This window comes from Mesoplodon densirostris, chromosome 16 (assembly GCF_025265405.1).
Source record: "Mesoplodon densirostris isolate mMesDen1 chromosome 16, mMesDen1 primary haplotype, whole genome shotgun sequence".
In the NCBI taxonomy this organism is placed as follows: domain Eukaryota; kingdom Metazoa; phylum Chordata; class Mammalia; order Artiodactyla; family Ziphiidae; genus Mesoplodon; species Mesoplodon densirostris.
Window position 1 is genome coordinate 12,760,713 of NC_082676.1, and position 12,868 is coordinate 12,773,580.

Here is a 12,868-nt window from a genome sequence, read left to right on the forward strand (position 1 = left end):
GGCAGGCGGACTCTTAACCACTGCGCCACCAGGGAGGCCCCCTCAAGTCGATTTTTAAAAAAGATCCTTAAGGAGCCTCCAGGGCCAGGGACGAGGGTGAGGCAAGCGAGGCGCCCCCCTAGTCCCAGGTGCCGACCCTACAGCACATGACTCTGAACGAGGCCCTTTACAGTCTGCACCTTTAGTGCTTCGCTTGCCTCACCTTGGTCCTGTTCCTGAGAGTATCTACTGTGTGTTAGGCACCGGGTGGAAAGATGACTAAAACTCCTGTCCAGTTATTAGCCATTTAAAGTTTACATTATAAGGGCTTCCCTGGTGGCGCAGTGGTTGAGAGTCCGCCTGCCGATGCAGGGGACACGGGTTCGTGCCCCGGTCCGGGAAGATCCCACATGCCGCGGAACGGCTAGGCCCGTGAGCCATGGCCGCTGAGCCTGCGTGTCCGGAGCCTGTGCTCCGCCACGGGAGAGGCCACAACAGTGAGAGGCCCGCGTACCGCAAAAAAAAAAAAAAAAAAAAAAAAAGTTTACATTATGCACTATAATATTTGACAGCAGAAATACAAAGAAAAATATTTATGTTGCTTTAATAAACAATATGCTGGTGAAGTCTGACTTTTTTCACCTTAGGCAAGAGAAGAAAGACAAATACTTGGGGATGCACAGCCTTGTAATATGTGAGGCTAAAGAAAAACTTGTCTATCCAAACTACCCCCAACAGGAGAAGGAGAAGTTCTGAAGAACACTGTAAAAGGTCTACATTCTAACGTGACATTTAATTGGGTCACATATTTACCGACTAGGGGACACAGACCAAGGTCTCTAAGTCCACATAAGAGATATGTTTAAAGTAAATAACATCTAATTGTGTCTTCACAGAATATTCTAATACCTATTTGGTTAAAACGACCAGAGGCTGCCTTTGCTGACCAGGTCATCTCATGGAGACAGCCTGGAGGATTGGGACCAATTAATATGAAAACCAAGCTGACTTAAGAGGCAAAACTGTTCTCACTGAAAATTTTCCACTTCATGTTCACAGTATATTCAGACATTCTTAACTTCATGTTCAGAGGAAAGAGCATGAGCTTTTTTGAGTCAGACAAATTCATATTCAATCTCTGCTACTTTCTAGCTGATTAATATTTGGACAGGTTGCTCACTATCTCAGAGCCTGTTTCCTCACCTATAGAACAGGGATACTACCTCCCAGGCTTACCGTTAAGATGAAATGCATGTAAAACTCACGGCATGGCTGGCACACAGGAGATGTTTAATAAAGGTTAGCTCTCCTTTCAATTTCCATTTCCCATGCAAAAATGAACTACCTATCAAAAAAGGCCCCAAGGGACATCCCTGGTGGTGCAGTGGTTAAGAATCTGCCTGCCAATGCAGGGGACACAGGTTCAAGCCCTGGTCTGCGAAAGATCCCACATGCCACGGAGCAAATAAGCCTGTGCACCACAACTACTGAGCCTAAGCTCTAGAGCCTGTGAGCCACAACTAGTGAGCCCACGTGCCACAACTAATGAAGCCCACGCACCTAGAGTCCGTGCTCCACAACAGAAGCCTCCGCAATGAGAAGCCCGCGCACCGCAACAAAGAGTAGCCCCTGCTCGCTGCAACTAGAGAAAGCCCACACGCAGCAACGAAGACCCAACGCAGCCAAATATAAGTAAAATAATAATTTAAAAAATTGAACTGTAGGGAAAATAAACTATTTAAAAAAATTTTTTTAAATTAAAAAAAAAAGTTAAGAAAAAAGGCCCCAAGATGAAATCATGTACTTAGGTGGGGTTTTATTAGTTACGGAGCCATTTCAATAACCTGCTCATCAGTATGTAATCAAAGAAAAACTAAAATTCTTCAGATCTACCCCATATATCAAGTCAGGGAGCTGTTCTTGATTAGGGAAGAGATGCCTGAGTGCCTCTTCTCAACCCACAGAACTGCTCTTTTGTCATAATTAAGAGCGTGGGCTCTAGCTGTGTAGTCTTGGGCAAGTTACTTAGCCTCTCTGGTCCTCAACCTCCTGTAGAGGGGACATGAACGGTCAAGGTGAGGTTTTAACATGAGACACAGTGAACAGAAACTTTAATAGCTTGGCACAGGTTAAACCCAAACCACGCTAAGACTGGTGCCCTGAGGAAGGCAAAAAGAGGGTGCAGAAGGGACTTAAACACGGTGCTCACCCCTGGTTGCACTCTATGTATCTTGCAGCAAACTTCTCCATTAACCGGTCAATCTTCTGAGCTTCCCCAGGTAGGCGGAAACCTTCTAGAAACGTCCGCAGGGCTGAGACAAACTCCTTTTCACAGAAGTCAAGTTGGTCCACATAGGCATACATCACCTCCTTGTTGAACTTCATGCTTTCTCCCAGAAAATCACCTACTTGGGTCTAAAACATACACACTCACTCATACCTACAAATTGTTAAATATGAACACCCAGTGAAAGACACTTCAGTCAAAGGCGGGGGGTGGGGGGCCGAATGCCCCGGCTCTGAACACCCAGAATGGGCTGAACTGCTAGAAAAGTTAGGCGACTCCCTGAGCCTGCCCACCCACCCAACCATTCCAGGTTCAGACTGTCCCGCCACGAAGGAAGAGGGGAGGCACAGGAGACTGAAAAGTGGAGGAATGATGGGGCACACTCAGGAGGGAGGTGAGCTGCCAACGAGCACCCAGAACAATTTCTAGCAGCCAAGTGACACTTTTAGCTCTGACACTGTCCCACCAAATACACAACCACCTGTCAGGAGGCTGGTTTATTCTCTTTAAAGAACTTTTTGCAACACTGGCCAAAGGGATAAATAGGACTGCTGTAAGCAGGGGTGTGGACTCTAGCACTGCACTCAGGGTCGGCCAGTCTCTAGGTTAAAGCCGTAAGGTCTCAGAATCACCTGAAAGAACCCACATGCACGTACCCAGCCCCCAGTCTTACAGAATCGAGCCGCTCCTCCTGGTGCAGGAATTGGGCAATGTCTTCAACTGACGTTCCCAGCATGCCCTGCTCCTGGAGATACTGGATCCCTCTCTTGGGTTTCTTGTTGAACCTTTTTCAAGAGATGGGACACAGGTTGCTTATTTCAAACTCTGGAGGATAGAAAAAAGCTAGCATTTGAGGCAAATTACAGTAACAGCATGAACTGTGTGTCCTGGTAGTTTTTCTCAATTCCACTTTTTAATTTTTGACCTAGCTTTAACAGAATCTGCTGGTTGTCACCCAATATCCATTCTCCTCTTCTCCAACACTAATAAAGCCTAGATGTTTAGCTGGGCACACAACTATCTGGGATAAGAACTACATTCCCCTGCCCCCCTTAGACAAAGTACGGCCATGTGATAAAGTTCTGGCCAGTGAGAGATGAGCAGAAGTGGTGTGGATACTTCTAGGAAGGATCCTTAAACAAAGCTGACTTGGCAGGGAGGTGTACATTTTTTGCTCTTTCCCCTTCTTCCCCAGAATATATGGGTGATGTCTGGAGCTCCAGCAGTCCTCTTAAACCATAAGGCAACACTGAAGATGAAAACTGTATTCAAGATGATGAAGCAGAAAGATAAAAGGAGCCTGGGTCTCTGACATCCCTAAGAGTCACTGCAACTGTCCTAGCCTGTCCCCTTTGGGATTTCCTTTAATGGTGCTTAAGCACTGTTATTTCTGGATTTTCTGTTAAAGGCAGGCAAACTTAATTGACGTATAAATTCAACTTGTTATTTACCAGGCCATGCATTGGGGAATGATCTTCATGTATAAGCACAAACTGTGGAAAGGACTGTGAGGACAGGCTATGACTATGGTGCAGGGACAGAGACTACCTCGGAACTGTTCAGAGAGTGTGGTTACAGGGGGCCTCTTTCAGGAAGAGATGCTTTGCCAAGCCCGAAGAATGAAAAAGATCCAAGAATATTCTAAGCAGAAGGTGCAACAGTGCAAAAAGCTTGAGGTGTTCAAGGGACTGAAACGCCCCTTGTGACCCAGGAGTACTGAAAGGGGATGAGGTCAGTGAGGGAGGCTGGAGGCTGGATCGGGCTGTGGGGAGGAAATGGGAAACCTGCAATGACTGTAGGCAGGGAGTGACAAGACCTGATTTAAGTTTTTAAAAGATTCCTTTAACTGCTGTGGGAGAACAGACTGGGAGGGATGCAGGGATGGTGAGAGTGGAAATGAGGAGATCAACATTTTAATTAATAAATGAGTATTATAACATCAACTTTTAAAATAAATTGAGTTTACAAAATTAATCATTCAGAAGTTAGACAGGATGTGAGATTGTGTGTGTATGTACTTTTGTGTATAAAAAAACTGAAAAGAAACATGATTTACCAGTGATTGTAATGATGATGATGTGGTTATATGGGAGACTGTCCTTATTTCTCAACTATGTACAGCTGAAATATTATGATGGCTACAAATTACTTTCAAATGGTTCAGGAAAAAAAATACACAGATAACACTGATATGGCAAAAGTTAATTTTTCTGTATGTTGAAATTTTTCACAATACACAGTTAGAAAAAAGTGTTACTAAAGGTGATTTCCTCTAGGTAGTCATTGTATGAGTGATTTTAACATTCTTGCTTTATGCCTTTCTGTATTTTCTAAACTGGCTTGACTTTTTTAATTGGGGGGGGGAAAGACCAGGCATCAACCACACAAAGCTATGAAATTTCTCTCTCACGCACACTCACTCTCAGCCCAGCCTGATCAGGCCCGGGCACAAGTGCCAGCACTCGTCTCTGGAAACAGGCATTTCGTCTTGAGGAGTCAGTGCCAGGTTCCCAAGAGATTCAGCTAGAGCGACAGCCACACTCACAGGTCAATGCCGTGTTCAATCATCTCCTTTTGTTGCTTGATGACCTCAAACTGTTCTGGATCATCCTGGACGGCCGTCTGAGTCCCCGAGGACACCGTGGACTCCATGGATGTCACGCTGCTCCGTCTCGCCATGTCAAGGCTTTTCCCGTCCCCCATTTCCTGGTCCGTGGGCCTCTCCTGACCTGCGATGACATAAAAGCAAAAGAAACCAAATAAACAGATGGGACAGAGACACGGCTGAGGTGAGGTTTGCCTCTGCAGTTCCTTTTCCCAGACCTGTAACAATAAAGTTTGTACTGTAAGGGTCATGAGCACCTTGATCTCACTCAGTTACTTAACAACTTACTTGTTTGTGGAACTTGATAAGCTAATGCTAAAATTCACATGAAAGAACAAAAGTACAAAACCAGTCAAGACACTTAAGGAACAATGAACAGGAGGACCTGTCTTAGCAGGTATCAAAACTCACTGCTAAGAACTCTAGGCATTTGAAAGGCGTGATATTGGTGCAAGAACAGATAAATCAATAGAACAGAATATTCAGAAACAGACTTAATGCACACAGGAGAATTTGGTATATCATAAACCCAATCAGTGGTGCTTCAAATCAGTGAGGGAAGGAGAGACTACTAAAAAAATGTTGGAATAACTGGCTCCCCTTTTGGAAAAATGGAGTTTGAGCACAACTCACACTATTCCCCCCCAAATTCCAGATGGATGAAAAAACAGAACATTCAAAATACTTCACATAGTTTGCAAATGAAAGTGTTTTGCTAACTCTAAGACACCTATATCAGGATAGCTTCTCCCAACGACGTAAGTAGCCTGTTGTGCGTGGTGGGGGTGAGGTCTGGATGGGGAGGTTGTTTGCAGCAGGGGTCTCTCACCGAGGCTGGCCTGGTGGTTGGGATTCACATACAGGTCTTTGCTCCACTCCACCATGCACTTGAGGATGGACACGAGGCACTCCAGGCCTTTCTTCCTCAGACTGAGCTCCTAAAGGACGAAAGTGACACAACACAGAGACTCAGCAGATAAATTAAGTGCCGACATCTAGAGGGCTCCGGGAATCCTGAGACGACACGAGATAAGCACTGACATTCAGTGCTATTAACCCAAGGAAAAGCTAACGGGTGACATAAATATTGGCGGCTCATTGCAAAAACCATGAACATCTTTAAAGGTGTTCATTACAAACTCCCCAGCAGCAAAAATATGGGACGTGTGCATTCCTGAAACAGAGTATTATCTGGACTTTTTAAAAGAAAGTCCTCATTCATTGCTTGTTTAAATTAGACAAAACACTTAAAAATACCATTTTAAAAAATAAAGAGGGTCTTAACTAGTGACCTTGAAAAAAGAGAAAAGAATCTTTTGCAGCAGATGAATGATTGTGGACATACCATTATCCCCTAAACACCCACAAAAGCATTCGATTTTAAGGCTTATTCTGCAAGTAAATAAAAAACTGTTTTTTTTTTCTTTTAAGTAGCATTTCTTAAAAGTTGAATGCAAGTTGTAAATGTCTTTAAAAATGTTGCAGTTCCCTGGTGGCCTAGTGGTTAGGACTTCGGGCTTTCACTGCCAGGGCGCAGGTTTAATCCCTGGTCGGGGCAACATCCCACAAGACATGCAGCCCCAAAGAAAAAAAAAAAAAAAAAAGCATATATTTTAGACTCAAAACAGCATCTAAAATAGTATGGATCTCTCTCTGTGAATTTAATGACAACTATGGACCTTCATCTAGGAAAAATGCCCATACACCAAAATGCTATATATAATTCCAAGTGGCTCACAGACCTTCTGACCAGTTTCTTCAGAGACCTCAGGTTAAGAATCCTATTCTCTTTGTAGGCACTCTAATAATGAGGGAATCTAATAAGAAGCAATCTCCTTTGCCTTTACTGGAGTCTGGGATCCTGTTTTCACATGATCTATGGAAAGGTGACAGAGTGAACTTGCTTCCTACAGGTCTCAGCTCAAGTGTCACCTTCTCAGGGAGACTACCCTGATGCCCCACTAAAAATGGCACCACCCTCACCTCCAACATCCCTTCTCTATCGCCCCTGCTTTATTTTTCTCTGTGGCTTATTTCTTCATTGTCTGCTTTTAAGTGTTGGGACCACAGCAATTGTGCACATGGATGTGCGTGTTTGTGTTTTTTTCACTGCTGTATCCCCACACCAAGGACAGTGCCTGGCACATGGTGACTCTCGACAAATGTTTACTGAAATGAATGAACTTTAAATTATAAATGAGTGTTCTCAGTGTTTGTACCTGCAGAGGTGTCATTCCCAGCTCGTGTCCACTTCTTCCCTGAGCGATTTTGGATAAATCGTTTACGAGGCGCTCAAAAATGTTAGCAGCATTTAAATCACAGTCGTAGTTGACATAAATATCTACAACACACTGGGCATCTTGGAAAATAACACATGGATATTAGAAATTCTGACTGAACACAGACAGCAGTTACGTTATCTTATTAAATGAGATTCCTTGGTCAAAAACTTTTCGCAGTGAAGTACTAAGTCAGGCTGGACACACCTCACTCTGGAAATGCATGTTGGAAGGACCAGGAGCGTGGAAGGCCCTCTTTCTAGGCCTGCTCTGGTACTAACTGAAATCTTAGGCAGCTGCTTCCACCTCTCTACAGCTCGTTTTCCTTATCAAAAAAAAGGGAGAACAACTGCCCAATCCAATTCTTAAAGTTGTGTAACTTTTATGCAGTTACTCAGATAACAAATAGATGCTCGGTTTATAGCTACACAATTGTACGGTGTAAGGGAAATACACATTTACCTTAGCATCCAATCAAGGGTTGGCAGCACCAAGACCCAGGACCCTGTGACTTACAAACCACGTTCAGCTTGTAGGTAGGGTGACAAGTGTCCTGGTTTTCCAGGATTACGGGGTTTCCCAGGACGTGGGACTTTCCATGCTAGAATCAGAAAGTCCTGGGCAAACCAGTCTGAGTTGGTCATTAGGCTAGCAGTAGCCTTTAAGGTAATGATTTCCTCAGCACTTCATTAAAACGCTAAAAGGAGGAGTTAAAGGTCTTAATCTGGACTTTGGAGAATGAAAGCATCAGAAGTGTTTCTGGGCAAGTCAAACAGATGAGCACCCTCAGGGTGAAAATACCTGCACAGATCCGTGTCAGGGTCTGAATGACCATCCACCTGTGCTCAAAAGAACTTGTTGATGTTTCTAAAATGTTCAGGAAAATCTCTTTGAAAAAGACCTATACGACGAGAAGAAGATAAAGAAGGACACCAATTAATAGTTTAAATTAGGGCTCAAAACCCCCAAAGCCTGTGAAGAACAGGCAGAGCCTATGGGTGAAGCAGTCCGGGCAGGAGAAGAGATGAGGCACACACACTGCTGACCGGCACCAGAACCCTGGGTGGGAAGAGCTAATAGGGTAGGACCACAGTGAAGGGAGATCACGGCCCCATCAGAGGGAGTAGCTGCTCCCGAGAAACCACCAAGAGCTGCTACGTGGAAAGGCAGGACCGGGGTTGTGGTTTTTTCGAGAGAAATCACAAATCTGGATGTTCACGGAGAATCTGATTTCTCAATTTGGAAACGAATTCAAGTTATCCCAAACAACTTATAGGCACATGTTTGGGGACTGAGCCCAACACACAGACCATATGATTTAAACCTTTGGTTAAAATGAAATATACCTTTATATACAAGATTTGGGGGCAGTAACTTTTTATGAAAAGGTGTTCTCTTGCTCAAAATATTCTTCTTTGGGGCACTAGCAAGTAGACTGTGTAACTCTAGTTCCTGGTGACTATGCGGCCAGCAGTTAACGCATCATGCAAAAGTGTCATCAAACTTAAAAAAAAAAAAAAAAGTCAATTTGGAGTCCTTACCTCTATCTGCATCTTCAAGTGCATTTTAAAGTTTGAAAGAAGAGTAAGAAAAATGGCGAGAGAGAGCTCAAAGACATCAGGCACTGAGGAGACGCCGTTTTTGGACAATGCCACGCAGAGATACTGCTTGATTGCATTGATGAACATCTCGTGAGTCCTGAAGACCGGGCCAGCGTTCTGCAACACGGAGAGGAGGAGCTGCAGGGAAACCACCTTGGAGCGCAGCTCGTGGGATCTGGCGAAGGAAACGGAGAACAAGGACAGAGCTGAAAGGTGAAATTTTAGAAAGGATGTTTCTTGAGAAGGTCTCACTCCTCTACCAGTGGGGCAGGATTTTCTGAGAAGCCAGGGAGTTGAGAACTGGCAACAGCACCTAAATGTCAAGAGAATGAGGGCAGATGGCATGAGGTGGGTTCTCACAGAACCTGCAGGCCCTGGGAGAACGAGAGCTGCCAACTCCCCGTCATAAAGCACAGAGCTGAGCAGGAGCAAAATAAGTGCACACAGACTCTGGAAAGCTGGTTCTGCAACTAATCTAATAGAACCAATTACTTCACATCCATCACGTGAGACGAAAACGTCTGTCCTGCTCTACCTTTAGGGACAAGGAGAACAGTGCTCTTCATCCATCTGCCTCATGCTCCCCATCCCGGCCCACAAGGGATGGTAAGAATGGGACACTTTCATGAGTCTTTTCCCTAACGGTCACCATATTCTTAACAGAAGAGTGAGGATTATTATTAGCGACTAATAATAATAATAGTAGTAACTAAAAACTCTCATAAAGTACTAGGCCCTGTGCTTGGGATGTCATTCTATCATTTCATATCATTGATCCTGTGAGGTGATTTTCCGTATTCCCATTTTTCAGATGAGGTTTAGTAGCTCATACGGCCATGAAGTTGGACTCAAGTAACCCAGGGCTGAACACAGCTCCCTGTGGCTCCAGAACTTCTGCTTTGACACTCCACAGCACTACCATCCTTGTGGTACATCCTTGACTTTAAAGGTTTGGCTTCTCTGAGTTGAATCTGGGGCTTAAATCTGTATGCACAAAGAAGAAGTTTCCAATCAGGGTAAGAAATTGAGGTTTGTATGCATCCTGATGGTGGACCCCCAGATCAGGAGATTGAATTAATTCATCAGTCAGTAAAAAGAAGACGAATGTTCAATATAATGATTATTTTTAGCATGTAAACCAAGGAAAGGAAAATTGGGCACGATAATCATGGTTGGTGGGAACACAGAGACAATTCATGATGAAAGGACTAGGGGACCTGCATGAGCCTGAAAAAGTTGTAAAACCATCCTGTAAATTCCTGAATTTACACCAACCAGGGGACAAGGCCCTGGGGTTTCTTGGAGCCCCCAAGATCCTCCTGGGTCACTTGGGTTATAGACGGCCAAGAACTGCTGTCCGCTCACTTGGGATCTGGGGGACCTTCGCCCAGGGGTTTCATGGACAGCTTGCACAGGGAGCGAAACACCAGGAAGGCGTCCTTCTGCAGAATGTGCGAGAACCTGGCGGCCACTGGATGTCCTTGTGCATCTGATTCCTAAGATTAGAACAAAGATGAGAAAAATCAAAGGGTCCAAACCAAAGGGTAACTCTTCAAAAATAAGAAATGTAATTATCTCATGAAAATTTAAATTATTGGGTGGGCCAAAAAGTGCCTTCGGTTTTTTAAGTAAAAATAAAAGACACATTTTTCATTTTCACCAAGAACTTTATTGAACAACGTATTCACCCTTTTGTTCCACTACCTTCTGCCATTTTTCAGACAACTTCATAATTCCATCTTCCCAAAACTTTTGATCTTTTTGAGCAAAGAACTGTTCCAGGTGCCTTTTACAGTCTTCCAGGGAATTGAAATTTTTTCCATTAAGAGAATTTTGTAAAGACCGAAATAAATGGAAATCCAAAGGAGCAATGTCTAGTGAATATGGTGGATGAATCAGAACTTCCCAGCCAAGCTATAACAGTTTTTGCCTGGTCATCAAAGAAACATGCAGTCTTGGGTTATCCTGATGGAAGATTACGTTTTCTGTTGACTAATTCTGGATGTTTTTTCTTGACAGCCGCTTTCAGTTGGTCTAATTAGGAGCAGTACTTGTTGGAATTAATCATCTGGTTTTCTGGAAGGAGCTCATAATAGAGGACTCCCTTCCAATCCCACCATATACACAACATCACCTTCTTTGGATGAAGACCGGCCTTTGGTGTGGTTGGTAGTGGTTCATTTCATTTGCCCCACAATCTCTTCTGTTCCACATTATTGTACAGTATCCCCTTTTCATTGCCTATCACAATTTGTTTTAAAATAGGAATGGTTTCATTACGTTTCAGTAGAGAATCACATGCAGAAATACGGTCAAAACATTTTTTTCCCCTTAACTTATGTGGAACCCAAACATCAAACCGATGAACATAATCAAGCTGGTGAAAATGATTTTCAACGCTTGATTTGGATATTTTGAGTATGTCAGCTACCTCTTGCGTGGTATAACGTTGATTGTTGTCAATTATTGTTTCGATTTGATCATTATCAACTTCAACTGGTCTACCCAACCTTGGAGCATCGTCCAGCAAGAAATCTCCAGCACAAAACTTTGCAAACCACTTTTGACACGTTTGATCAGTCACAGCACCTTCTCCATACACTGCACAAATCTTTATATGCATTTCAGCTGTGTTTTTACCTTTCTTGAAATAATAAAGCATGAAAATGTTGCTTTTTTCTTCCATCTTCAATATTAAAATGGCTACACAAAAATTCACCAATTTTGATGTCGTTTTTTTTAAATGTCTGCTGATATGACAGCTGTCACATACAATTTTAACAAACCTGTTTCAAATGAAGTTAAAGACGACTAAGTGCTACTAGAGCCATCTTATGGAAAAAACTGAACGAACCTTTTGGCCCACCCAGTATTTATTCAATGGGGAAGTGAGGGATGTGGAGGAGGAAACAATATGTCAAAACAGGAGCTTATGGGGGAGTCATTACAGCAATTCTAAAAATTGTTCCTTGTCCTTCAAAAAGTGGGTGTGGGTGGTTTAAAATGATAAACGAGCAAAGGTTAAACCATAAAAGAACCCAAAACAAATACAGGTAATTATTTATATTAGCTTGGGTAAAAAAGGTATTTCTAAGAATATTATTGCAGGATAAATGGGGTAAAAATGACAGGTGTTTGTTTTAAAATAAACTTCTTTAACTAAAAAAGTAAGCTACATTAAAAATTTTTTTAAATAAATGTTTGCAACATATGACAAGGATTAAATCCTCAACATACAAAAAGTTCTCATAATTCATTCAGGAAATATGGAAACCCTACTCCCAAATGAAAAACAGGCAGAAAGCATGAGTAAACAATTCACCAAGAAATGCAAATAACAGATAAACCAAAATAACCTTACTACTAATTATTAAGGCAGGATCTTTCTTCCATCAGACCAGCAAAGATTTGAATGAATGCTACTGCTCAGTTTTAATGAGGGAATGGGAAAATGAGTGCTGAGAGCCTCCAAGTGGGCAGAAATTCGACCATTGCCCTCCTGGCCGCCTAATTTGATGTTGAGGAACAAAAGCCTTAAAGTTCCCAACTCTTGACCCAACAATACCACTTGTATGAATTTATCATAAATAATTAAGGATGGGCATAAGATCTATCTACAAGGATGTTCACTGTAGAACTGTCTCCTGTGATTAAACTGAAAATAACCCAAAAACCTAATAGGGAACTGTTACATTATGGTAATCCATGATAAAATCTCACATGGTCATTAAAAACATTAGTTAGACATATATGTACTACTGATGTAAAAAGATGTCCATAGAACAGTGTTGAGTGAACAAAGTTGCAGCCTAGTACATAACACACAAATACCTAGTGTGGATTTAAGTACATCCCTATATAAGTGCATTCTTAATGGGGACGATATAACCCCAAGGGGACTGCTATAGACTGGATGTCTGTGCCCTCCACTCCACCCCAAAATTCACATGTTGAAACCTAATCCTAATGTGACGGTGTTTGGAGGTGGGGCCTTCGAGAGGTGATTAGGTCATGAGGGTGGAGCTCTCATGGATGGGATTAATGTCCTTATTAAAGAGGCCCCAGAGAGCTCCCTCGCCCCTTCTGCCAGAAGGACAGAGTAAAAAGACAGTTATCT

The 12,868-nt window shown here is 42.9% G+C and overlaps 1 protein-coding gene across 1 annotated transcript in view; it reads right to left on the minus strand.

Annotated features, from left to right (window-relative positions):
- The window catches only part of ARFGEF2 (ADP ribosylation factor guanine nucleotide exchange factor 2), a 101,536-nt gene that overhangs the window by 48,887 nt on the left and 39,781 nt on the right, over window positions 1-12,868 (minus strand). The window contains exons 9-16 of the mRNA XM_060079383.1: window positions 10,117-10,247; window positions 8,692-8,926; window positions 7,952-8,051; window positions 7,091-7,230; window positions 5,701-5,809; window positions 4,812-4,995; window positions 2,940-3,051; window positions 2,189-2,394 (exon numbers count right to left, since the gene is read on the minus strand). Coding sequence (XP_059935366.1) covers window positions 2,189-2,394; window positions 2,940-3,051; window positions 4,812-4,995; window positions 5,701-5,809; window positions 7,091-7,230; window positions 7,952-8,051; window positions 8,692-8,926; window positions 10,117-10,247 — 1,217 coding nt within the window. The remainder of the gene's footprint in view (window positions 1-2,188; window positions 2,395-2,939; window positions 3,052-4,811; window positions 4,996-5,700; window positions 5,810-7,090; window positions 7,231-7,951; window positions 8,052-8,691; window positions 8,927-10,116; window positions 10,248-12,868) is intronic.